The sequence below is a fragment of the Amia ocellicauda genome, chromosome 14, assembly GCF_036373705.1.
Source record: "Amia ocellicauda isolate fAmiCal2 chromosome 14, fAmiCal2.hap1, whole genome shotgun sequence".
Lineage (NCBI taxonomy): Eukaryota > Metazoa > Chordata > Actinopteri > Amiiformes > Amiidae > Amia > Amia ocellicauda.
Genome location: NC_089863.1, coordinates 23,542,210 through 23,570,053, shown reverse-complemented (window position 1 = coordinate 23,570,053; position 27,844 = coordinate 23,542,210). Strand labels below are relative to the sequence as shown.

The window sequence follows — 27,844 nt, the reverse complement described above, 5'->3', positions numbered from 1 at the left end:
CATGTGACCCACCAGAGCCAGTCAACTAAGGCTAGATTATACCAGTACAGTATTTCTTCTCTATACCCCTGTGTGAACAGTTACAAAATAATACTGTTAATTAAAGGGTGGCCAAGATCTAGAAAGACTGACGTTTGGGACCATTCGATTGGTGAGTTTGAGATAAATTTTCTTTATCTGATGACATATTCCTGTTTTGTTTTCCTGTTGCTTCAAATGGTTTGAAGGTGGATTGGTTTCAAGTCAATGTGTTTTTGGTCCAAATCCAAATCCTTATCCCTTACTTCAGATCACCAGCTGTGACGATTGATCCCACGGGGAAGACAAATTATATTGCGCGATATTGTGAGTGATTCTGCCAGGTCTACTCCTGTGGAAGTGTTGCATTGTGCTGACGGGTCAGTCTTTTCGGTGAGCAAACAGATCAATGGGGATCATTAAACCACTGTCTCTCCCGGCCCTTGTGAAGTAAGATGATCAGGGCCGCAGTGTTAATTAACAGAATCCATCTAGTCTCCAGCTCCCTTCTGCGAGGCATGGATACGGTGCAGGATATTGTCGACATTTTCTTTGGTTCCCAGATGCACACAGCTGATGAAAATTATTATGTTTTTGCTAGAGAGATTATCTTTGTGAATTGTACATGTTCACTAACTTACCCGCGTTAACATTAGACGCTGGTCAAGTGAGTGACATTGGGATTCAAATTATTGTAAGTGCTTTATCTGGTCAGGGGTAAGATTAGTGAGATATAGCTTATATGACATGCCACAATACATTATATTGCCTGGGCTTACAAACTAATCATACAGCAAACAGTTAGCCTATGTCAATATTTATTAAACCTATTTCCTTTGCCAAAGCACTCTGCATTCATAATATCCTTATGCTGTGTTTGCAGCTTGGCTTTGAAGATTCCTTACACAGTCTTAAATAGAAATGTATGTGAGAAAGTGAGTTGCTAAATCTGCTGTTAACACAAGAAAATGTACTCCAAATATCCTTTTTGTTATTTTTTTGACCACCAAAAATGACTCGGAAACACCTGTCCTGTGAGATGTGTCACGCAGGGCTCCTCTGCTCTTATGACACCTCGGGACCATGATGGAAAAGGGGTGAGATGGAAAAGTGCTTGCTCAGGGAGAGATGGATGCGGCTCCCATTGGCACCGCTGTGCAGTTTTGTGGTGAACCATGAATAACCCCAGTCTGCTCCTGCATTCTCCGCCCAGTTGTGGTGACATTTTCATAGTTCAGTTGGGCTCCATCAGTGAGTGAAGAGGCCACGATGAGAAGCCGCCATCTCCACTCAGAGTTCATCCTGCACTGAAGGCCGAGGCCTGTGTATATAATATATACAGCTCTGGAAAAAATTAAGAGACCACTGCAAAATTATCAGTTTCTCTGGTTTTACTATTTATAGGTATGTGGTTCGGTAAAATGAACATTTTAGTTTTTTCTTTAAACTACTGACAACATTTCTCCCAAATTCCCCCCCAAAATATTGTCATTTAGAGCATTTATTTGCAGAAAATGACAACTGGTCAAAATTACAAAAAAGATGCAGTGTTGTCTCGAATAATGCAAAGTTCATATTCATTTTTAAACAACACAATAATAATGTTTTAACTTGAAATCAATATTTGTTGGAATAACCACAGCTTTCATGCGTCTTGTCATGCTCTCCACCAGTCTCTCACATTGATGTTGGGTGACTTTATGCCACTCCTGGGGCAATAATTCAAGCAGCTCGGCTTTGTATGATGGCTTGTGACCATCCATCTTCCTCTTGATCACATTGCAGAGGTTTTCATTGGGATTCAGGTCTGGAGATTGGGCTGGCCATGACAGGGTCTTGATCTGGTGGTCCTCCATCCACACCTTGATTGACCTGGTTGTATGTCATGGACTATTGCCCTGCTGGAAAAAACAATCCTCAGTGTTGGGGAACATTGTCAGAGCAGAAGGAAGCAAGTTGTCTTCCAGGACAACCTTGTACATGGCTTGATTCATGCATCCTTCACAAAGACAAATCTGCCCGATTTTAGCCTTGCTGACGCACCCATGGATCATCACCGATCCTCCACCAAATTTCACAGTGGGTGCAAAACACTGTGGCTTGTAGGCCTCTCCAGGTCTGTGTCTAACCATTAGACGACCAGGTGTTGGGCAAAGCTGAAAATTGGGCTCATCAGAGAAGATGACTTTACTCCACTCCTCTACAGTCCAATCCTTGTGGTCTATTGCAAACGTCAGCCTGGCTCTTCTTTGCTTCTCATTGATTAAGGGCTTTTTTCTAGCTCTGCACGGCTTCAGCCCTGCCCCTAGGAGCATGTTTTGAACCGTCCTCGCCGTGCACTTCACCCCAGCTGCCGTTTGCCATTCTTTTTGTAGGTCACTTGAGGTGATGCTACAGTTGTTGAGTGACATTCGAATGAGTTGGCGGTCATCCCAGTCAGTGATAGTTGTTTTCGCCCTCTGCTGGTCTGTAGCTTTGTTGTCCCTATGTATGTATATAATGGGGTAGGGTCTTTTTACACAAATGCGCACACACACACACACATACACACACACACACACTGTAGTGGGAGGGACCAACAGGCACACAAAGATGAGAAATATGGTGAAAAGGAGTGAATTTAATGTTTACAATGTCGGTGAAAGACAAAACCCTTCCACAGATTGTTGGGTCGCTTTCTTTCGCACTTTCACTGTCTCGCTCTCCAGCCAGTGCCTGCTACTTCAACTCCCCCAACAAACAAGGCAGGCTGAATCCTTGCCTTTATGCAGGAGCCACGTCGATCGGGGGAATCCTGTGATTCTGGGGGATGTTTTGCCACTCCGGGCGGCCATTTTGTGCGGTCATATATATATATATATATATATATATATATATATAGTGGCACTGCATGGAGATCGCACATGCATACAGATAGTCAATATTGGTTGCAAAAGGGGCTATGATACAATAAAGTGATAGGATACAGGTCTGATACAATGCAGAGAAAAGGCATGGCAGGCAGCTGGTAAGCATAGGGCCTAGATTGATGTCATCTGCATGGGGTGGGAACCCTATGGTTGCCAAGCACAGCATCAAAGACCGCACCAGTGTGGGTAAATCGAGTTCTCGCGGTGTGTGCCGTTTAGCAGGCCGACCTCGGTTTGTCTGCTGTGTGCGCACGTGATGCCTGCGTCTCGTGGGAAGATGTAGGGAGGATTCTGGGAGCTGTTGCAACTTATCCAAGAGTAACATACATCTTACATTTAATTCCAGTTTATGGCACTCCCAGTATCGGGTATAATCAACCAAAGCCAAAGATTTAGAGGTGTCACAACAGATAACACTCAGTTCACCAGCCTGCAGCCAATTCCCACAATCAGGTACTTTCTCACGCTCTCTCCCTCCTAACGGATCGGCTCACATTGCTCAGCCCACACTCGTTTTCCCATGAGATGAACAGAGATCTGGAGAAACAAGTTTAGTCATAACTTTTCCTCCTTTTTGTTCAGAGCCAGGCATTATTTGATACCCAAAAAAAATGTTCTTTCCTTTTATATACGATGCATTGGCTTCTCCCATCGTTTCGCCTCCAGACTCGATAGTCTTCTCTTGAATCGACCAGGAGGAACCCAACAAAGATCCATCTTTTCCGAAGCAGACCAGTTGATTTATGGCACTACCGTAAGGAGAACGGAAATGGCAGATCTTAAATACGGCCTGGAGGACTGACGCAGGTTCTGCCGAGGCGCCGCCCCGCCCCTCGAGCCCAACCACCGGAAGCACCCAAGGACACTCCAACCCGCTGCTGTGCTTTCTCCCAGCCACGGCGGGAAGCAGAACCATCTGCAGCGTTCCTGAGGGCTCGCAGTTGCAAAAAAACGATCTACGCTGTGGGACTCATTCCCCACTGTGAAAGGAGGCAGTGACTGGATCAGGCACACAGGAATGTCTGGAGTGGAACAAGTGCATAGAGCAGTTATTGTTTTGCAGCTGTTGGTGCTTTTGAATGTGTGGCACAGTTTTTGTGATAGTGGGTGATTGTGATGCAGTGGATATTGTCTGTGTTGGACACAACCTTCAATTTTTGCTTTTGGGGACCATTTTTCAATCTGGATCAGCAGCTTTTGTAATGAAGATAATGATGATTTATTTGCATAATTGCTTAATTGTAAAGGTAATGTGCTGTCCAAGTCTCTTCTCATTGCCTAGCTGTGTTGCTGCTACTGTTTCCTCCACCTCACGGTAGCCCATGCCATGTTCAGACATTTATGCAAATCCTTTCCGGGAGTTACCGACCACATGCGTCTAATGGCATAGCCTTGACTTGACAGCAACCCCCCCCCAAGGGTGTAAGTCCCATTCTGCACACCCAGAGCGCTTTTCCCAGATGAGTCACTTGGTAGTCGTTTTATACGTTCCCCTCGGCAGCTGTGACTTGGCGAGGTCGGTCTTCCCCTTTTTGTGCTTCTAATCTTCTCAGCCAGCCTCCTTATCATGCCAGACGGAGGGCCTAAGCTTCACACTCTTAAGAGGCTCCTTCGCATTTCCCAGAAAAGTATTCTTATGGTTCTTAACTAAAGAAAGACCAGAGACTGTTAAACCCAAATGAGTGCTCCGAGTATATTTCATATCGGAAGGAAAATGTCTGTTTTAGAGAGTCTCCGCCCACCTTTTATTTTTCTACCGATTTGAGTATTCTTAGGGTCTCCTAATGTGAGACCCTTAGCTTGAGTCTAATGTATGTGGTCAGAGGGGACAGGATGGATCGGGGTGGTTGCTCGGCTTCTGACGGTGGGGAGAAAGTGACATCGTGTGGCCGTATGTGGAAACGCAAACCCTTCTCTTGTGAGCAAGTCGGTTCACTTTTCGCCTAACGGCACCCTGCGTCTGCTGGTGTGCAGGGAAGTCCAACCAAACTCTCGCAAGACTTTTTCTCCTCTCACCTAACAGTAGGCCAAGACAAAAGCCATCACCTTCAGTACGTTGAAGAAACATAATGAATTCTTATCAGGTTAGTCATTAATGATTCCCAGATGCAGGTATATATATATATATATATATATATATATATATATATATATATATCCAACACTCCCATAATATTGGGTTGATTCAATGGGTGAGGAGACTTTGGACTGGCAACCGTTATGTTTCCTATGGCGTGCAGGTGCTACAACCCCCGACTTCAGCCCATTTGAATCCCATTAAACGGGATCATAATGACTCAAACTTTACATGCAATGGACTCCATTAAACCATTACCATCCCATTTTGTATACATGCATGTAGTGTTTGCCTTAAAAAAGTAAAACCAGCTGTAGAAGACGTTGGTAAAAAGACATCAATGTGTAACTAGTTAGATAATACGTCCCCTGATATTTTCAACGTGAATCAAGACTCATTGACAGAAAGAGGCTAAAATATATACATGAGGACAGAATTGAAATGATCATTTTTAAAAATGGATTGTACATGTCAAAGCTGAGGAAAGGGGGGATTGATGTGGCACGTGTTTCCACGCCGTGTCACACAACAGCAACTCCTGTAGCTCGGCAGGTATGTGTGAGCGTTGGGGGGATTTGTGGGAGAGACGCAGGGTGAGAAGGAGTAAAATTTGGCAGAGAATCTGGTCTGTGTGTACGTGCCGCGTGAATGCTGTCTATATCCCTCCCACGTTGGGCAGAGGCATGGACCAAGCGCATTGAACAATTTGCAATTCCACAATGAACAGCGAAGAGTAGAATGATTGGCAAGGACGACTAAAATCAAAAAACAAACCATGCCATCGGCTATGTCACACGACGGGAACGGTGTAATTATCTTTCCCACAGACTTCAGTTTTTTTGTTTTGTAAACTCTTTCCAAGATTCGATCTGCGATTTGGCACTTGTCACGTTTGTGTGTGGATGATTTTTTGGAAGTGGATGTGGATACATTCGGAGAGATGGGGGAGAGAGAGAGAGACAGATGTATTGAAGGACAGTGGTCTGCAGATGTCACCTTTATGCTGAAAGTCTCACTGCAGCCTATACTGAACTAGAGGTAAGAATCTTATTTTGTCTTGATTCTAGATGCACTTTTATTTTCTTTCCTGTATCCTATCAGATATGAAGTAAATGAGGGTGACTTTGTCAGTTAGTGCCTTTATCTATATAATACCTGAAAATTAGGCTTTGAAGGATTGATGACTTATGCTTAAGAAACCGTGCAGTCATTTACAAGTAAGAACAAGGATTGTCATTGTTAATGAAACATGGACTATCCCAAACACGTTCAGCCGGACAGCAGTCAGAGATTCGGGCAGGCGTTTGTTGGCCTGGTAATTTTTCTGGTGACTGGTCATCATGCGTGGTAATCATGCAGGCTAGGTTTGTTTTAATCTTTTAGTCTGTTTTTTTTTTTTCTGAGGTTCTGTAGAAAATATCTAGATTCAACTCAATTCAATTGCTTTTTACTTGTTATGCAATACAACGTCATTTAATTGGAATCCCTAATTTGTTTTTATTGTTTTGTTTTTAAAACGCTTCAGGTTAAGTTAGAGAAATCATGGCTTATAATATGAAAAAATGTTTGTGTGTGACCCAAGCATGTATGTATTTTACTTTTAAAATATTGAATGGATACTGTAAGAAGTGACATTTGAATACATCAAAACAGGTGAAAAACTAACAGGAACAATATACAGTATATGAAAATATATATGAAGAGTTGCAGAAAATAGCAAGAGACTCGTGTGTGGTAGAAGGTTGATTCTTTATTCCAGCAGCTACAAGGGAGTCTGACAGGAGAAGTTTCTTAAGACAGTTTCCACATTTCTAAGTTACATTTGGTATTTTCTGGGTCGTGTACAAGACAGAGAAGACAGTTATTTCCTTCTTGATTGGTGCAAACAAGCTTACTAAGCAAATTCTAACTAATTAACAAGAGACATTTAAATAACTCATTACACAGATTTAATGAATGAATAACCTCTTGGTCAAGGATACTAATACAGCAAGTTAAACAACAGGATGCAGGGTAACAACACAGTGCAGAGCCTTAGAGAGAAGAGAGCTATATTTGAAATGAGAGAAAGAATCTATACTGTTTGAGGGAGGTTGTGTCAGCCTTAACCAGGTCCAAAGAGTAACAGAGAAACAGAGTCAGCTTTAAAACTCTAGGAATGTGAAATGTATCTAGAAATATTAAATGTAGTTATTCAACATATAATTGAAATGATGTGTTCAACGTTTAAAATATGTATTGTAAATGTATGAAATTGCACAGAAATAATGTTATTAATAACTGGCATAACATAATCAATATTCTGCAAGATGAATCATCAGATGTCTGTGATTTGATTGAGAAACAGACACCAATGCTCAATACACCTTTAAAGGTTGGTAGGGACATTAGGAATAGATTTCTCTCTATCTAAATTAATGGCCTACTAAGCCTAGTTATCAGCACAAGGCTGTTTTCTCTATAGGAAATACATATCCACAGGAAGTTCAAGACTGAACCTTAATCATCATAATCATATTCATAATAAACAACAACAATCACAATCTCCTTTGCCTGATTTCTATGGAGTGGAAATGAGGTTTACACACACACTGTCTGAACGAAGATATTTATACACACACACACACACACACACACACACACACACACACAGTGCCTGGCAAAAGGCAAATACTATGAGAAAACAAAGAAAATGTCTTGTAACACATTAACTGCTGGAAACTAAACCAAATGTGGCTAAAATATGACTGGAAAAAATACAACAAATTTGAAGCACCTCCGGAAAGTGAAATGAATCAAATTACATTGGTAAGGTTTTGCATTTATTTATTTCTTAGACACACATGTGAAGACTTTGGAGGTAAACTAATTATTTTGAATGTAATTTAATCCATTATTCTTATATATTCTTAGAGTAAGATTCCTTATCTGTTTTGTTTGATGCTTAAATTGTTTTGGTAAGTAATAAGTTGCCACACAATTATTGTATGGATTTAAATGCTAACAAATTAGAACTGTCTTAATTCTAAAGTTAAAAGGTAAATTTAAAATTACTATTCCAAAGACTAAAACTGAATTAGTTATGCAGGTTTTAGATCAGACTAAATTAAATAGCATGATTAAAACTAATGTATTTTTAGTTGACTAAAATTAACAAAGATTTTAGTCCATTTTTAGAGACTTAAAAAAAGTGCATGACTAAACTGTGACTATATCTCCTAGACATATTAGCCGACCTGACTAAGACTACGACTAAATTAACGCTTCATGGGGGCTATCGCAAATGTTAAATCTCTGAACTAAATGGTATTCCCTGAATAAAAACAAAAGACTGCAAAAACATCCCCCTGTTTGTTTTCTTTGTGTGAAAAGTTGTATACTTGTAAGGACTATATGCTGTAAGGCTGTTGACTGTCATTTATAAATGATGGAACTGTGGCACTATCATCACAGACTTCGAAAATGTCTATCAAGAGAAAAAACACACCTAGCCCTCTCCCACTACATTCAGTTACATTAATTGTGTCCCATAATATTTAGTAACGATGTCTAATTCCCATACACTGCGTACACTGTAATTCTTTAGAATTAGGTTAAGGGATCTGGACCTTGGCGCGTACTCGCTTTCAGTGTCATTTGATCTAAATCATTTAAATCAAACTTAAACCATTTAAGTGCACCTTTCAGTTATGTGGTAACACTGGCGTAAGCAAAGTACTTTGCCTGTAATAAAAGCTAAGTAATCAATGTTGTAGCATTAATATTGTGAGAGTCCCTGTTTCTACAGTATTGATGTGAGGTTATAAAGAGACAGATTACAGCCAGGAATAGCTACCTTTATCTTCACTCTCTGGAAGAAGGAAAGATAACTTGTCCAGATGCTTCTGAAGTCAGCAAGACTGTTATCAATTTTTTAATGGCCATGGGACCTCTTGTTAAGATAACGGAGCCGGGTCAGCGACTAGGGTAGGGACCAGGGTCGTTGCTGGGGCGGGGGTTGAGCGACTTGGAACAGGAGAGGTGGGGGATCGAAGGGTTAAGGAGTGAGAGGAGAGAACAGGCAACTGATGTAACGCTAGTGATACACGTCTGGCCAAAACAGGCTCTGAAAGATGAGGTGGACCTGTGACCCAGGATTTAACCCAAACAAGTCGACATTCAAGACAGAAAACAGGAGACACTTCTTCACACAGAGAGGCGTCACAATCTGAACAAACTCCCCAGCGATGTGGTAGAAGCTGAAAATGTGGGAACATTCAAAAATAGACTGGATAGGATCCTTGGATCACTCAGTTATTAATGGACACCAAACGAGCACAATGGGCCTCCTCTCGTTTGTAAACTTTCTTATGTACTGATGACATGTGAGGATGTCTTTTTTTTAACTGGTTTTGTCCCGTAGCCCTACTTAAAGTATGCATAAGGAAGTGGTCCCCATCCCAGCACCTGCAGCTCTCCAGTCCAGATGGCCACAGCAGTCTTTAAATGCTAGTGAAGTCAGGTGACCTGTGAGACACAAGTCACCTGACTTCGCCAGTATCTAAAGACTGGGTACACATGATAGTTATTGATCAAGTCACCCAGGAAAGTTCATTGTTCACTTCAGGGAGTGCTAACCCTACAAGGCCAAAGGGCCTTCAGGAATTGGTTCCTCATGCTCTCTCAATTACTGACTCGAGCGACATACCTGCTCACCCCCGTCTGTGCCAGATTGCTTGTGTTCTGCAATGTGGGGCTTTCAAACTTGGGGCAATGAGGGGCTTTCAGACTCACTGTTGGAAAAGACTTGTTTTTCCCGGATTGCATTCAGGACAAGTCCTTGATTACTTAATGGAGACTGTCATCAAAGTAATAATGTGATCAAACTAACCTCATATAGAAGTTATCAGCCAGAAAAAGATGACAAAACGATCTTAATTACGCAAAGGAGGGTTTCCGTCATTTCAGTGCTGTGTTCGCAGGCTCGGAGTAGCCCGTGTTAGTGAAGGGAGGGTATTCCCAGAGGAATCGAGGTCCTTGAACCGAGCTCGTTGAGTTCAAGCAGAAGAGTGGTCTTCTGAGAAGCAGGATCGGAAACTCCAGCTCCCATTGCCAAGCTGCAGAGGGAGGAGCGACCCTGGTTCAATTCCCGAAGGCACGTTTCTCCAGAGAATCCAGATTTAGGAGCCATTCTTACTGGGATGGCACCTTCTATAAGCCACACTGGGAAAAGCCCAAGTTCAACAGCACAGACTCATCAATCAGTTTGTCACTCTGAAAATTATAAACCGAAATCAGTGGCCCAGCCCTACAGCAGCGAGGGCTTCAGTCGTGGGGAAAGTGACAATCACTTGCATGGGAGCTTTATTTTTGTATTTTGTAAAAATCCCCATATTATATTTAACTTACACAAAGGGAGTGGTATATATATATGTTGTGTGTGTCATACTACCACTTTGTCTATTTCTGCTACTGTATAATCAGTACCATAACTTTGAAAGGTATATTTCAGGTAAATCAAAGACTAAATGGACCATACCTGGAACATGCATTTAATCTAACGTATCGCAAAACAGTCTGTTGATGTGTGGTGGGTTTATATGTACACTTACAGCTGAAAGTATTCACTCCCCGCATTTGACACAGCGTGTTTTGCTGATTGGCGTAGTTTAGAAACACATTGTGTCACTCGACTACAATGAGATGTTCTCAGAGTCGCTTGGGCACTGTTTCCAGTCGATGTTGCAAAGATGGACCGAGTCGAGCGATAGAGTGAACCACAGCAATCCACCGCTGTATTCGGCCCTGTATCCATGTCTACACTGTGCTGTACCTGTGCCTTCCGGATATCTTGCAGGCCGTGTCCTCAGTGACCTCACAGACCCCGTCATCAAAAGTAGTAAAGTTGCTGAAGTGTGCAAATGTTTTCAAAAATATGTTATGCAAATGAGGGATTCAGCTTTGTCCTTTATTGTTCAGTTGTAACATTTTAAAAAAAAATGCAGAAGTTGGTTTGTTCAGAAACAGGATTCGAAACTGCAGCTCTGGGGCATTGGACGATGTGGGGAGTGGGGTGGTTTGGGGGAGGCTGGTACGCTTCTGCACAGCTCTCTCCCTCCCAATTTGTTTGGAGAAGCCAGTTTTAGAAGCCGGTCCTGCTGGGATGATTATCAACCGGTTCCTATGCAAAAAAAGTGGGAAGATCACACAAAGCACATGCAACAGTATAAACACATCTTTGTTGTTCCCTCTGACAATTATAAACGCATGGAATTGGTCACCCAGCTATAAGCGGCGGGGGCTTAACAAAGGCATAATTCAGGATCACGCCTGACACTGTGACGGAAACACTTTCTCTTGCAAGAAAACTTTCAGTGCAGTCTGAATCGGGGGCAGAACTTGTTGGACTTTTTGAAACTTCCCGTCAACAATTCTCAAATCTATGTTTAACTAGAAAAAAAGAAAAAAAAGAAAGGGAAACTGGAAAACCACAAACTTTTCACTTGTGTTTTGCACGCATACACTGTCATCATCATATTTTTTTTTTACTTCAGACATTCATGGTGGCTGTCAAATTGCTGCTTTTTAACTTTTTAAATCTGAAAATCACTTCCGTGAAGGTGGAGGAAAATGCAGCCCTGCCAGGTGATCGACCTGTCCTCTGCAGAACAGTTTTGGACAAAAATAAACGAGAAAAACACGCATACAGCAGCAGAAGGGCAGAGTTTTCTCCTCTCGTTAAATTACTGACATTAAATTGTCATTAAAGTGGCCGGTTCTACCAGCCCTTACTGTTTTTTTGGGGGGACAGTTGATGTCCCTCAATATTTCCTCTTTTTCTGTAATTCTGTCAGTGTTCATTTCCTATGGAGCAATGTTGACAGGATGTTATCTGTGAAAATCCCAGCCAATTGCTCCCAAGGATGGGTTCTGTGAATGCAAAGTGGCTGTGGAGGAGATCCAAGGGGAGTGCCCTGCGAGGAGCCTATATATACTCAGGTTTTAGGAAAAGCTGCTGTAGAGGCACAGATGATCTTTGCTGGGAACTTGAGCACAGTCTGAGTACACCTTGTTGGACTAGAGGGTGAGTTTTTCTCTTTATTCTGAATTTTCTTTCTTGTTCATTGTGTGATTGTCCTCAATTGAAACATCTTGAGATCAGTTTGGCTTTTGTGTCAGGGAAAATAATCATCTGGGAGATGAAAAACTGCTTTCAAATGTGACCTGGATTAAAACGAGGGGGGGGGGGTGGGGGGTAAAAACACAAACAGTTTATTTTTTAAATGTACCTTAATGCTTTTTTTATGAGGGTTGTGCATTGAAAACATACATTATGGGCTACAAGGATGTTGTTGTTAAACAAACATTGACTATTTGCTTTGCTGGCTGTTTCTGTGGATCTGGTTAAACAGAATTGAAGTTAGGGATGTGTGCATAATGGCTGTTCCTTTTCATGGTCTTTTTTTTCATTGAGACAAAGGAGAGTGGCAGGAGTAGTTATAAAATCTCTTGGATGCTTTGGTTTTTCCCTCTCCCCCGAGTTTTTGCTCTTTGCCTGGGGTTCTGTTGGACATATCTTGTCTAAATTACTGGATGAAGAAATTGTGTTTGGTTAAGTCAGGCTATTTTTAATATGATAAGGTGGAGGCAGTTGTGTGGTTTTTGTCAAGCTGGCTTTCTTGATGTAGTCAGTTGTTGCGCAGCTATAATGTGTGTGGTGTTGAAGCATTAACAAAACCACAAAAAAAGAAAGGCATTTTGCTTGTTGGGGTGCTGCAATGTAAGTGTTTGTTCTTTTGTGTTGGATTTGAAATCAGTGGGTCATTTTGGATTATAATTTATCTTCCTAAAGAAGGTTTTAGATTGCTTAAGTGACATTCTCTGGTGTCTTTAATTAGAAGGATGGCATTTCTAATTAAGATTGTGCATGTTGGGACCACAGCCTTGTTCTGCAGGGGTAATTTCTGAATTATAATGTTTCTAGTCTGCCTAGTTCCCAATTATTTCCACCAGGAGTCTTGAAAACAAGTAGAATAAGGAATGCATTTGGACAGTACTGGAATTGCCAGTCTCGGCTGGTTTTGAATATGAAAATCTACTGTTCAGCTGTTGTGCCTCAATGAAGCTGTCACAGTGGAAAAAAACCCACTTTGAATGCAAACGACACCGAACAGCAGACGTGTGAGAGATTTCACTTTGGGCTTTTGACTGTTTTTTTTATATAAATGGTACTGCAGGGAAGGTTAAACAGTTACTATTCAGGGCGTGCCATCACTGCAGTGCTCAGGGTCTGGGATATGCCGTAGTCACATGAGCCCTTCCCTCCAGTGAATTCGATGGACCAGATTTGCCTATAAAAGTAAATATCCATTCTTGTTCACTATTGCGCGTCTTGTTCACATCTGTGTTTGGTTTGGCTGGTGGATTGTGCTGTGAACATCAAATACACACACACACACACACAAATCCCCACTTTCATCTTCCACGTAGCACATACAAGTCACCCATGTCTACTCCACAGAACCTTTTTTTCTTTTTCTTTGGGACGACGTAATCAAACGAGACCTTCTCTTTCGGCAATCTTTTCAACAAGCGCATTGTTTAGCATGACTCAATCCCATCAAAGGTCTCGACTGCAGTCCTATCATTAATCTGTAGGCGTGGCTGCCGTGCCGGAGCGTGAAGGCTTTCCACGCTGCAGTGAGCAAGCAGAATCGTTCCCAGTTGAATACCTGTACCATGTGGCGTTTTCACAGCAAGGCGGTGTCATTTCACATACTACTTTTCACATCTTGATGGCCACACTGGATGACTATTGCATGTCTGGTGGATCCGTGTTAGAGAATCCGTTCCCCTTTTCTTCTCCCCAGTGTTTAATTAGTCACTGTATCTTTAAAGTTTGTAACATTCTTCATTTAAAAAATGCTAAAAAAAACACACAAAAAAACTTCAGTCTCTGGGGAAGCTATATTCGGGCTCTGAAGGACAAGATGGGAATGGAAGGAATTCCAACTAGGGTTTGAATCATGTAAGGGAAACAGGAAATGAGGCATACACACGCACACACACGCACACACACGCACACACTGTACATTAGAACTTGTATATGTTTTGACCTTCGATGCAAATACATTTCAGAGCCCCATGACAGTTGGAACGCATTAGACGGAACCATTAAAGACTTAATTCAACAGCATGCCATTTGCCTGAGAACGCATTTACACACCCACTCAAACAAACTGGTTGATCTTAGATTCATCTCTCACTTCTCTTCACAGCATCTGTACGGCACCCCTACACCCCCCACCCCTGCATCTCTCCGAAGACAAGAAGACACCCTTTTAGCTTCTGTAGCCACAGCAGAACATGGAGCGCGTTGAAGAATGGGTGTTGGAAAACAAGGACAAGATCGAACTGGGAGTCGAGATGATAGGGAAGGGCTGTGAAGTCCTGGCGGCCACTGTAGGTCAACTACACCCCCTGCTAGAGGCAATCTTTGTAGCTTCTAAAGAAATACTGAGCAACCCAGACAGCAATGAGGCCAAGTACCTGACCGAGCAGATCGAGAAAGTCAGCCAGAGACTGGAGGGCATTCAAGATGAGCTGGACACCATCCAGAGAGAGCAAAAGAAGACCTCCATGAACAAGATGAACTTCGACTACGAGGTGCAGATGATTAGCCAGTATGAGAAGTACCTGGAGTTTGTCAACGCCAAGCCTAAGTTTAAGGAAACTAGGAAGGACAAATTCATGAAGCACTTCCAGGCAACGGACGGGGACATGAACCTGGACGCTCTGTACAACTCGGTGACCGGGGAGAGCCTGAGCGGGGAGTCAGTGCTGGAGACCATCTTGGTCACGGAGGAGAAGAGCCGGAGGGCCGTGGAGGAGTTCTGCGCCGTGCTGAAGAAGCTGTTCATCGTGGGGCTGGTGGCCGTCATGGGCCACGCTGCCCTGAAGGAGGGGGCGGTGGGGGAGTCGCTGATGAAGAAGTGGTGCCTGCGCATGGAGGACGTGGAGAGGCGCATGAAGGCGGCTGTGGACGACTGCACGGAGAACTTTGCCACACAGGCCAAGCTGGACGTGGAGAACCAGATGCGGGAGACGCCGGCAAAAATCGCCCCGGAGTTCGTGCAGCCGGTCCTGGAGTTCTTGCAGAAGAAGTACGATTGGGTTTGCTGGTCGGTGCGGGTTTACAATAACACTGGAAAATGGTTCTGGAACTGGCTAGCTGGAAAGAAATTCCAGGGCAGCGGCGGGGGCAACTTCTTTGACATCTTGACCAAAAACAACATCAATGTGGTGGTGTCCTACAGCATCGGCCCCCAGCCCATCAACAAGAGCCAGATTCAGGAACTTGTTGAGAGCCAGAAGATCACCAACAACATGCAGGACTTGGCCCAGTCCATCTACAACAACTTTCCGAACTGCGTCGTGCACGCCATCAGCCGCTACAAGGACGTTGAGGAGTACAACAACTTTCAGCCTGAGTGTTACTACTATGTGAAGCATAAAAAGTGCTATCTGTGTGTTCATCCCGAATAATCGCTTCCCAGCATTCTAGATCTACAAATCCAGCTTCCAATCATGCGCAACTCTGCACGCCTCCAAGTATCTTGCGGTACTTCTAAGCTCCAAGTTAGCCCAGGCCCAGTTAGCCCAGGCCAAGATAGCCCAGGCCCAAGGCCCAATAGACATTGATTGTATATCTCAATGCCTGTATGTATTCATGTTAGTCTCCTGCTTTGCACATGCTCTGCCTTTCTGCCATAAGGGTTCATCTCAGTGAGAAATGTCTTTGTTTAAGGATCAGCAAACTGTCAAACTGTGATCATGGTGGGAAGGGCAGAAATACACAAATGTGTTGTGGAAATAATAATGCAGAAAAAAGTTGGGCGTAGGCTGTTTCATCTTGGAAAATATCTACCTGTGGTGGGTGGGCCTTTAGTTTGTTTATATGAAAAGAAAACTGTTTGCAATATACACAAGTATATATCCTGTTAGGTTAGTCTATCATTTTCAGTGTATGTCAATCCTCAAGGACAAACCAATAAAATGAATCTTTTGAATGCATTTCCAATGTTATTTATTTCATTTAAGAAAATATTCACTGCATTAAGTATAATTACTTATTTAATATCTGAACTGAAACCTTAAAAAAATGCCAACAGGATTTGAGTGCAGCCTTTCTACTACATTGAGTCTGGGCGCCATTTTGTTTTTATCGGGAGATTACATGGGAGCTTTTTGGGCACGGACTTGTTTTTCTGATAAATATTTTTTCCATTTGTTTTTTTTGGTCTTACATTATTGTAGGATTACAATTTGAGAGATTTGAATACTTCTGTCTGTCTGCAAAGTTCAATGGGGTTATGTAGACATTTCATATATTTCTTACATCAATAGTTTACAAAAAAAAAACATCCTTATATATATTTATTACACGTCAAAAAGGTATTGTGCAGGAAGATACTGTGGTATAGTAAAGAGTTGGTTCTTTGAGATGCACAGCTTTTCCAAAATGGGAAGAGATTGCTTACCACCATTTTCCAGCCAACAGAAAGTAAAAAAAAAAAAAAAAAAACTCTCTATCCCCACCAGGGCAATGGCTTTCGTGTCTCTATCATATTATTACATTTTTTGTCATCAATTAAAGGCAGATTCTCTAAAATAGACCTAAGGAGTGGCCGTCTTGGCCTAAAATACATAAACGACATCGTGTACGTTACTGTCCGCCATGCTTCTGCCATCTTTCATTTCACACCCAGACGTTTAGCACACTATTGCGCAAACCAAAAAATACCAAACGTAGGCTAAAGCACAGATAACAGTCGCACTGACATGTAATACACTTGGGGGGAACTTCAATGTGCATGTTTCATAAGGGTGAGCTCTGAATTACTGGGATGCAGACTTGTGTTAGCTCAGCAGGCAAGCGCAGATAGAGAATCAAGTCTGTCGCCCCTTCCACACTGCCAGCTATGTATATGGACGAGCAAAATGGCTTTAAAGGGCATCGCCTCTGCTAGTCCCGGGTAGGAGGTGCGCCGCTGTGCCGCCTCTGAAACCCGACACCGCCGAGACTCAGTCAGGGGACACAGCCTCTTCCGCATTGTCTGCGACTGCCCAGTTGGACACATTTATTCAAGGTAAGTTTGTTTCCTGTGTGTTACAGTTTTGTCGTGTGGCGAGACCACCTGTGACCGTGTAGGTGCAGAGTGTGGTCTCTTTGTCGGAGGGGGTTTAGGAAGCGATGTCATATGAAATGCGAATAAAGGGTGTGCGCTGCATTTTCTGTCGTGGGGGGTGGCTTTGCAGCAGGATGGCGAGGTCTGTTATTATGGTCGAGTTCAGGGATTCATTGTCGCGGGAGAAGGCCAGTTCAGTAATCGATTATGTTTAAAACCGAGGTCGTTATTAAGAGAGAGAGAGAGAGAGAGAGAGAGAGAGAGAGAGAGAGAGAGGGAGAGGGGGAGGAAAAAGGGTGTTGGTAACTTCCTGCACGTCAAGGCCTGCGTTATGAAGTGACAACCCATACAGAGTCCAATGCTGAGCCGTATGGGATCTAATGCTATATAATGTCCTATTTCTTATTTTAGCACCTCTGACAGGACAGGCCAGGCCAGAGCCAGAACCACCTGAACACCAGTTCAGAAAAACGAAAAGGGAAAAGTTGCTTAAGACCTGAGTTTTGGAAAGGTCTCCCCAGAGAGAATCCGTGTATGTATATATAATCCAAACACAGTCCTAGTGAAACCATGTTATCGCACTCCTTTGTTGCGAGGTGAAATAGCAGCCTTGTCATTTTGTATCATTATTCAGAGGTAGCCACCCATTTCGACATTCGTTTTATCTGATAGGGTGGCCTCCCCGTTGGCAGACTATTATTTTAGTCGCTGTGACAATTGCCCAGAAGTCCAGCTACGTCATTGCCGCGTCATAGGTCATCAGTCTGAATTACAGCACCATCCAAGTCAAAAGTACACGTTTTTATCGACAGAAATCGACAAAGAAAATGTGTATATAATACAAATACGTAAACACATAATATGGTGTCAAATGAAAGGTGGAAGTGAATTGACATGGCCCTCGTTAACTCATTAACTTCACTAGATTGCACAGTTTTTAATGAGGGCCGAACTCCGATAAGGAAGGTAAATGAATACGGTATTTATTGAAAGGATGTGTAATGCCTATAAAAAAACAGTTCCTGTGTATCCGTCTGTGTGATGTGATCCTTGTTTAATGAGTAATTTGGCATGAAGGGCGGATAACTAAAAGGGGGAGGGCAAACTAACACACTGGCTTAATGTAATATTGATTCGCTGAGAACTTTCAGAGGTAGATAGACACAGACGTCTCTCTGAGAGGCAGCTGTGGTGCAGCCTGGGTCCTGCTGGCTCTGTGCCCACGATAGTCTATTTTTATTGCCGCGTTAAAATGTTTCCAAAGAGCAAACACTACCGATCTTCCTGTGTTAGAGCTGTGCGTTGCCCCTCACGGTGTACACCACATCGGCCACAAATGGGCAGCGCTCAGTTTGGATGCTAATGCAGCCCTCCTTTCTCACCCCCCGAGTCTGGGACAGGCATTTGCAAACGGGGCCTGTAAACAGGAGTGAGTTGCCCTTTACATTTAGGTGCACTACTGGCTGTTTTCACAGACCCACAGGCAGTCTAGGAGTCAAGTAAACTTTACATAAAGGTGTAAAACAGCTCAAAGGCTGACGAGGGACAGGCAGGTCAGACTAGTCACCAACATGTTTTTTTCATAGACCGATCGGTAATGGCCGCCGAACAGCAGGTCACTACCATCTGAGACCTGGCAATGCATCTTGCAGGCTTTCCCGGTTTATTGCCTTCTTTTTTTAGCAGACGAAGTCCAGAGCTCTCGTGCAGACGCCCGGGGGAGCGATCCTCGCTGCTGCAGGCTAGAGTGCTGCTCTGAATGGCCGTGTTTAATTTCCGTGGCGTCGGGAGAGCTCGTGCGCTCCCTGATTGAATGAAGACGCGTGCTTCTAATGCATGCACCCTCTTATTAATGTTACTCCAGCGTGCGAGCATCGATCTGCAGCCCGCTAGGCCAGAGAGAAAGAAGGTTAAGACGCTGCGCTCCACATCCGGCACTAAAGGAAAGTGCCAAAGCCGGGCAGAGCTTTGTTTTAGTGTGAGTTACAGCATCCATCATGGTGAAGGCAACCTGGTACACTTCTGTGCTGGATTTAGTTCCCACTAAGAGCTCCCGTCTCTGTGTTGTTATTTCTGAGGTATTTGAGGATCATTCGGATTATGCGTTGGTGGTGGCAGCACTTGAATCCCCCAGTCTTGCACGTTTTTGCAATTCTCTTAAAATTCCTCTATTGCTAAAGCGTTAAAAGTGCATTTAATTGGAAGATGCGCTCCAGGGAGGCCTGTGGTTCTTGAGGGCCAGACCTGACTGGTCTTGCAACGTTGTCTGCAGCCCAGTCTCTTCAGCCGTATCTTCCTAAAGGTGTGAAATGCTTTGATTCCTTTTACAAACTGTAGATGTCTGCCTTGTGTCGACCGGGACCAGCAGTGGGATCGGCAGGCAATATTAACCATGTTATCCGTTCGGCCTAGTGTGCAGTGGCGGTTCTAGACCCTTTCAGCTGGGGGGGCATGGCTGGGGCCAGTTGTACTATTAGAGGGGCAATCAATAGCAATAGTGGGGGGGTGTTGCTGACGGTGTTTGGTCCGCGATGTTAGTGGGAGTGGGTGTTGACATTGGGCCCCCCCCTAAGAGGGGGGGCCAACTCGACTCTCAATCCTGGCTCGTGTGTTTTCTCCCTGTAATTGAATTAGTGGCTGTTTTTATTATTGCCATTACCATGACGAAGTTAAAGTTACACAGAAATCAGAGGCACTGTGAATCTCAAGCGCTTGTATTAGGCAGCACTGCGTTGAAAAAAGGATTTAGAGAGCAGGATGCCAGTAATAATAGCCATCAGACTGCAGCTCCCAGGGTGCGTTGCGGCAGGACTGTAAACGTACTCCTCCCGGGCACTGAGTGATGCAGCCCCAGATCAGCAGAATTATGTTGCATAAAAAAAAAAGGTGCTGAACGAGAAGCCGTTGATTCGTGACATCCTGGCTGGCGCACGGGGAGCGGAGAGCTGACGTGACGGTTCTGTCTGCTGCTGTTGCCGTGGTTACCGAGTTAGATCCCTGTGAAGAATCGCTGGGACGTGCGCTGTGTTAAATAAGGAGCTCTGACGCCTCCAAGTCCCCACGCAAAGCCCCGAGGAGAGCTACAGTCACGGTTTGTCTAAAATAAAGGGTATCACAATATTACAGCATTATAAATGCCCTTGGGATAAAATATTAACCGATTAACTGTCTATCTGGCCCTGTCACGCAGAATTAAAGTCAAGGTCTGGGATACAGTAACAGCACAGGCACTGTAACAAAGCTGACGACCCTGAGACAGGGTTAGAAAGGCTCGTCAATAACAAGCAGCTGCTATGTCTCATACACACTCTCTGCTTGAACTCTTAAGCTTTTTTTACATGTCTTATGTCCCCACCCTAAAGAATCTAATGGAAACATATACAATTCATAGAAATAACCTCTCCTGACCCAGACACACTGTCAATCGGCGTGATGGGCTGGTGGGAGTCCTCAGACTGGCAGCTTTATAGTCTGTGGTCAACATTCAATGCATAGTTGCCTAGTTCCTCATACAGTATCGCTCAGGGCGTTCCTGCCACACGCAAACCTGGATCGGCAGCAGGGAGATTGCTGGCGTTTGCTGGCTCGCCCATTTGCTAACTTCACTCTTGTCTCTCTCTCTCTCTCTCAGTGGGAGAGCGGCCTGGACTGAAGAAGCATTTGAAGTCTTAAGGCAATTCAAGTCAGAGACGTGAGTAGACCCATCTGGGGCCTAGTGTACATCCTGCTTGGTTTTAAAGCCATCTTAATGTATAATGTATTTCAGAAGGGCGTTTACTGCAAAGATGTGCTGGTGAGAGGCCTAAACTCTGCATTGTCACACCTTCAAAGTCAAATAAAGGGCCTTTCAGAAAGGGGGTGATGGTTTTGGTGACAGGAGTCTGGGAGAGATTGAGCTGGTGGAATACCCAGGGGTGCATGTGGGACTGGTTTCATAATCGTGAAGGATAACTGTGTTTATGTGTAAAACCCAGCATAGCGCTCTATAATCACGACAGCTAGGCCCAGCTGACGTAAAATGCATAGAAACTAGAGATTATCAAAATGCCATAGCTTGACAGAAAGAGGGCTTTGCGATAAACAACTAAAGACAGTGAGCACTGTGTAAGTGTAACCAACAACAGCACCGTAAGCCTCCAGATCTAATTGTATAAAATCAGGGGAAAGCAAGTGTTGTTGTTTTATACAGTAGGGATTAGAGTTATTTGATACACCTGGAAGAGACTTCCACAGCCTTGGAGCATAGCTAGAAAAAGCCCTTTCACAGAGGCATGAAATCGAGTTATTGGGACATGAGTCCATATATCATCCTGACATATTTTTCCTGCAAATTCATCATGTTGATGTGATGTCTTCTCAGGCGTGCTGCTGAGCTGCAGTTGTTTTGTTGCAAATGTCAGCGTGAAAACTTCCAAACATGTCTTTTGGCCTTTTTTACAGATACAGAAGCAGTTTCCGCCGATTGAACGCTCAGATCGGGAAACATGACGAACCAACTCCAGAAACTCGTGGCGGAGAAGAAGGACATGGTGGAAACGGTGATGGAGGTTTTCGAGCAGGGCGCCGAGGTGGTGGCCAGCATGGCCGGGGACCTCTTCCCCATCTTCCAGATCGCCGCACCCATCGTTAAGCTGGCCCTGGACAACGTGGAGAGCAAGGAGGCGGAGTTCATGAGGGAGCAGTTCCAGAAGGTCCGGGACCGGTTGGAGGCCATCTCCGAGGAGGTGAACCGCATCAACGCCGAGATCAAGAAGAGCAAGGTGGACGCCGAGTACTTCTCGGTGGAGGAGAACATGACCAACCAGTTCCGCAAGTACATGGACATCCTCAACGCCAAGCCCAAGTTCAAAGAAGTCAAGAAGAAGCTCTTCCTGGAGCACTTCAGCAAAACCGGGGGGGAAAAGAACCTCCACACTCTTTACGCCGCCATCACCGGGGACAACTTCTCCGGTGAGTCCATCCTGGAGATCACCCTCAACTACGAGGAGAAGAGCCGACGGCCCGTGGAGGAGTTCTGTGCCCGTCTGAAGCAGCTCCTCTGCGTGGGCCTCATCGCCCTGATGGGATATGCCGCCCTGAAGGGGGACGACGAGGAAGCGCTGCTGAAGAACTGGGCGGAGAACATGAAGGCAGTGCAGGCCAGGATGAACGCCGTCGTGGAGGACTGCATCAACAGCTTCCCCGAGCAGGCCAAGATTGACACCCGGAGGATGTTGAGGGATGGGGGGGCCGAGACCAACCAGCAGCTGGCCGACCGAGTGTTGGATTTCCTCAAGAAGAAGTATGACTGGGTCTGCTGGTCCGTACGTGTCTTCAAGACCCCTTCTTGGCTGCTGAACAAGATCAAGTCCAAGGAATTCCACTGCCTGACTGGGAAAAGCCGCTTCCAGTTGCCTGAGGAGGACGCCAAGATCAACTTGGTGGTCTCCTACAGCGCCAGCCCGGAGCCCCTCGACAAGGAAAAGATCCAACAGTTGATCGAGGAGCAGAAGAAGCCCTCCGTGGTGTCGATGGCCGAGATGCTCTTCAGTGCACTCCCCGCCTGCGTGGTCCACACCATCAAACCGCAAAAAGACCTCGGCTTCTCCTGTAGCTTCACAGACGAGCTGCACTACGTGGAGAACGGCAAGAACCTCTTTGTCTGCATTCACGGTGCATAACTCTCCCCCCTCTCATCTCCCCATTAGAGATTGGGCTGAGTCAGACGACCATGGATGTCTGCTGAGCCAGATCCACAAGTGCCTTTTAATTGCAATGTTAATCTTCTCTCTGGGTGATTGGGGTTGGGAACAGAAATGGATTTAGGTATGTTTAGGTATCGCTTGTCTCCCTCCAAGCCCTGTGGACTCCCAATAAGACCGCCAGCTGATCTAAATCTATTCCTAGCACTACTCCCCAGGTTATAGTAACACATTTACTGCTTTTGAGCATGCAGAAGTTTTTTGTTGCACATAAGAAAATGTAAAAAAAAAGAAACTTAATTAGAAACAGTTCGAACAGCTGACCTGTATTATTGCACATTGCGTAACAGCGGGGGGACTGTATCTATTGAGACCACTGAGCAACAATACTGATATTTTCTCCACCAATGCCGGCGTAGAGGGAAACAGGCATGTTCAGACTTGCCTGCGCAGGATCAGATATATCTGTCACCGCGCCAGTACTGAATTTTACTAGGAAAAACATCACTTTAGTGAGTCTTGGCTTTGCTACTTGGCAGATGTGTGTCTATAACGTTGCGCAACAGAAGTACAGCTGTGACAAGCCCCTCCCCCCCACTCCCTCCGTCCACTAACCAGCCAATGGCAGCGTTTGTACTGCTGAAGAGTTTCTGTTGCTATAGGCACAGCAAAAGTCTTCCCCTCCCTCCCCCCTACAACTGCAAATGCCTCACTGGAAAGTCCAGGACTGTTTTTTCTTGCTCTGCTTTATTACTCATTCCGTATCAAATAGGTTGGTAGGCAGGCAGGGTGGGAGGGGTGGGGGGGGCACCTGTTTCTTTGTGAGGCTTGAGTAAGTCTTTTCTCTTGAGGTCACACCCTGCAAACGAAGCTCGGGGGCTACAGTACTGAAAAGTACAGAGCTGAAATCGAAACCCTTTTGGCCTCTTTAAAACTACCCCCCAAAACTCGTTCTGAGCCAGGGGGGGTGTTCGCTCTCCAGCGAGTCAGCGCTCTGATTCAGCCGCAGGCATCGGATCCAATTTTCACTTGTTGCGAGAGACACTAGGGCATTGTTCCAGCCTGGTGGGATAGAATACCTCCCCTTCCTATTTCTGTAAGCTTTTCTTTCCACGACCACAGCACTTCCACCCGAATTCTATTCCCAGTCATCGGGGCCAGCCTGCTATGGGCTTTTCATAACGACCTCGGCACCCCCACCCACACAGGGCTATAACTCTCATGTTTGCATTAGATCTCCCTCACAGATTGCACCGTCAAGCTCGACTTCGCCTGATCAGTTTTTACTGCCCGCCCTATCGCCCTATTTCCTCACGGATATTCTTGCGGTCGAGGGGGAATTCTGGGATTGCACTTGTACAAAAGCCTTCTCATCCCTGGCTTACCGGGTCCAGTTAAAAAACTGCAGCCAGCAGGAAACAGTTTGGACTCCCTTTAGGTGACCGTGTGATCTGTGTAGTGCTTTAAGCATTCCTCGGGTGCCGGCTGTTGCCCCCACTTTCACCTCTTTGCCGTAAATCTGAATTAAAAAGAGAGGCCCTGGTATTCGTATGTTATGTGTTCTTGCACACGTGTCGGCACCAACCTGTATCCTGTAAGACCGGAGATGAATCTATTTGCTGGGAAGTCCGTTTTTTGTGTGATTTGTTTTTTGCACTGAACCAGATTTTACGAGGCGGTTCATTTGAATTATTTGGAAAAGATCAAGCAAATAAAAGCAATTGTCAGTGTTTGAAACCGCCTTGGCTCAACACAGTTTATACTCTGGGACGGGGGGGAGGGGGGGCATGTGAGTGTCTTATCGGACTGTCCTGAACACATTCCTGTCGTGAAGTGAAGCGGTGCGGTATTTCTGGGGATTTGGGAATGCAATTGTGAAAGCGGAATAGATGTTTCGGAAGACTTTGAGAATTCCTTACTTGTTGTGAGACATCTTTACACCCCAGTGCCCCCTCCCACCACATTTCCTGAATGCCCTGCATGCGTTTCAATACCAGCTCGACCTCCAAGACTCTCCCCCCCTCTCTTTAATGTGGTAAGGGCTGGGCAGCTTTGATGTTGGCTCTGAATGCAACTCCAATGTTTGGACCACTCCATTCTCTGCTAATTGTATGGTTTGCGGTTTGTTTTGTCTGTCTTTCATTCATTCTATTTATGTAAAACTGACAGAACTCCCGTAAAACTCCTAGGAGAGCACTGAACCCAACTCCAGTTCACTGCCAGGTCTCGTTATCCAATACCATTGTCCGATAGGTTTGCCCTGATCCCAGTTAGACCTTAAGCAGATTTAGTTTTTTCTTTGGAGGGCTTGGTTCAGTCATTAACTCTTTCATGGTAGAAGAATTTCATATTGCGCTCCAGTTAGGGCTAAGGAAGGTATAATAGCCTCTGATTATCCACCCTGTGCAGGTTTTCGTAATGGGGTGCAGATACGTACCGGCTAGCGTCCGGCACAGACTGAGGTGATGGGTATATAATATCATTAAAAAAATACTAAAAACAATAAGACTGAAAATAATACAACTTAATAAAAAATACTAAAATGTATCCTCTTTTTTTAACAATAAACAAAGTATAATGGTTCAATTAAACAATCTGGAAATTCAGCTTTATTTATGTATGCTCCCAAGCATTGACCACCTGTGTCTGCATTACTCGTGCCTGCCGTTTAACCCCTTCAACACCGCAATCTGTTGTAGTGATCGAGTGCCCCTTTAATGCCGCTTGCTAACGGCAGCATATGAATAACTGAAGAAACAAAACCCTACACAAAGAGGTTGCTCTGTGTTTGTATCTAAAGCTGGGGCAGCATATGAATGACAGGAGTCTCTCTCTCTCTGGATCTAATGATCTATTTACAGTGACTGCTGTCTTTTGCCAAGACATGTTAAATACTGATTAGCTTTGCTCTTATGCCAGTTTGCAGGAGGACCCCAGTAGGTTGGAGAGGTCGGAAGAGGTGGCCAGGCAAGGTTCTGTACATAAGCAATACTTTAATGCCAAAGACAACGTATGGTAATTTTCCCCCACTGCTACAATAAGAACATAAGAACATAAGAAAGTGTCCAATCGAGAGGAGGCCATTCGACCCATTGTGCCCGTTTGGTGTCCATTAATAACTGAGTGATCCAAGGATCCTATCCAGTCTATTTTTAAATGTTCCCAGATTGTCAGCTTCAGCCACATCGCTGGGGAGCAAAAATGTTATGACTTGCATAATATGGAGATTTGTTTTTATAATGTACAATAAAAAATTGAAAAGTGCTTTTGTTGTGTTCTTGACAAACAGAAACGACTGCTTGTACACTCAGCTATTCCCACTTTGCATCTGTCCAAAGATCGAGATGAGGCTGATAATTGAGTTTTTGTTCGATGTCTGAGGAGGCAGGAAACAGTGTATTTGAAAGGGGGGCTGTCGAAAGCCAAGATGGACGACTGCTTTTTCTCCTGGGTGAGATGGAAGCAGCAGTGACCGTGCTGCACTGATAGAGTATGACTGTTTTAACCCCAAAGACGACTTTTAATTTGAGGAGGGGGGTGGGTTGGGAGGCATTAATTTTATCTCTCCCCTTTCTTGAATGATTTTCACATGTAATAGTTACTTTGTTCCCTGGAGGAGCCTGACGTTGGGAAAACAAACTCTTAAGACTTCCTCTGACTTCTACAATACCCTGTGCAGTTTTATATTATTTGAATATTTGCGTAGCCACGTCCAGGACTCTGTAGCTCTCCCCCCCAGTTAAAGCATCCAGTTCAGAACTCACTCTTTCTCTCCTCCGCTCTGTCACCCTTTCCTTTCCGCTCCGATTTTCCAGTACAAGTGTTACATCACCAGACAGACGCATCGCGGGCACAGGGACAGCTCGGTCTTTCCCAGATAAAGATCTCGGGATTGTTTTTCCTCCATGCCTGCAAAGCCTCTCAGCTCAGATGCCCTGTAATAACAGAAGGAGGACTACAGTGGGCGTGTCGGCAGAGGAAGAGGCCAAATGCCGGGCCCTGGACTGACAGACATAAGGGTAACCTCTTGGAGAATGGTTTCCTTTTCTGTTTACCCTGTTTACCCTCCGTGTTGTTTTGTTTCATGTGTGTGAGTGCGCCAGTGGTTGGACTGGCTCTGTGTTTATGTGTCTCTGTAGCTTTGTGTCTCTGTGGCTGTGTGTCTGTCTATGGGGCTGTGTATCTTTGTGTTTGTGTCTCTGTGGCTGTGGCTGTGTCTGTGTCTCTGTCTATCGCTGTGCGGCGTTGTGGCAGTGTGGCTGTTTGTGCGTCTCTGTGCGCATCTCTTGTGTGTATCTGTGTGTATCCCTGATGTCTGACCTAGCCAGTATACATATAGTGTGTGTTTTGTGTTACTATAAGCCGTTTGTCTTTATCTTATGTGCTTGTGTTCAAAGAGCAATCTGCATTCAGAAGGGCTCAGCTTAGACAAAGGTCTCTGTCAAATAAAGTAGAATATAGTACTACAACCATGAGAAGTTCTACTACTACTACTACAAATAATACACCTAATATTCAATTTTCAAATTACTTGTCTGACCTGGATAACACGTTACATAAGACCATACAGGGTGTCCCTATATATCCAATATACAGACTTTTGGGCAACTGGATGTGTAAAGACACCGTTTAGGGCTTTAATACATGCCTACATACATACATACATACGTAAATATACACTACCGGTCAAAAGTTTTAGAACACCCCCATTTTTTCAGTTTTTATAGAAATGTAAGCAGTTCAAGTCCAGTGAATAACCTGAATGGTACAAAGGTAAGCGGTAAACTGCCAGAGGTAAAAAAGAAAAAAAGAGGTTTAGGATACCAAAAACTGAAAAATAATGTACATTTCTGAGTTATAGTCTGTGTTACTACACCCTCTTAAATTACACTGTATTTCTACAATGCGCACATCATTTGAAAGCTTATTCTCTTGGCTGCCAGCGCGTTTCATTCTCAGACACATCCAATTTAAAGTTTCCATGTCGGTCAC

At 44.4% G+C, this 27,844-nt stretch overlaps 2 protein-coding genes across 7 annotated transcripts; both read left to right on the top strand.

The window, feature by feature from the left end:
* Nucleotides 1-126: 126 nt before the first annotated feature.
* On the top strand, nucleotides 127-16,056 carry rpz5 (rapunzel 5). The gene is made up of 2 exons (XM_066721209.1): nucleotides 127-151; nucleotides 14,262-16,056. The coding sequence occupies exon 2, from the start codon at nucleotides 14,350-14,352 to the stop codon at nucleotides 15,526-15,528; it is 1,179 nt and encodes a 392-aa protein (XP_066577306.1). The 5' UTR covers nucleotides 127-151; nucleotides 14,262-14,349; the 3' UTR covers nucleotides 15,529-16,056.
* On the top strand, nucleotides 11,578-26,116 carry rpz4 (rapunzel 4). Of its 6 annotated transcripts, XM_066721212.1 has the most exons (4): nucleotides 16,855-17,132; nucleotides 17,583-17,703; nucleotides 20,803-20,862; nucleotides 21,612-26,116. In XM_066721212.1, exon 4 carries the CDS (start codon nucleotides 21,656-21,658, stop codon nucleotides 22,829-22,831), a length of 1,176 nt encoding a protein of 391 aa, XP_066577309.1. In that variant the 5' UTR covers nucleotides 16,855-17,132; nucleotides 17,583-17,703; nucleotides 20,803-20,862; nucleotides 21,612-21,655; the 3' UTR covers nucleotides 22,832-26,116. The 6 variants fall into 6 exon arrangements, with proteins under 6 accessions (XP_066577313.1, XP_066577308.1, XP_066577312.1 ...); XM_066721211.1 differs by lacking the exons at nucleotides 16,855-17,132; nucleotides 17,583-17,703 and adding an exon at nucleotides 11,580-12,067; XM_066721210.1 differs by lacking the exon at nucleotides 17,583-17,703.
* The last annotated feature ends 1,728 nt before the right edge of the window (nucleotides 26,117-27,844 follow it).

Excerpts from the sequence above, each read along its gene's own strand:
- rpz5 (XM_066721209.1), top strand. The coding sequence starts at position 14,350 with ATGGAGCGCGTTGAAGAATGGGTGTTGGAAAACAAGGACAAGATCGAA.
- rpz4 (XM_066721216.1), top strand. The coding sequence starts at position 21,656 with ATGACGAACCAACTCCAGAAACTCGTGGCGGAGAAGAAGGACATGGTG.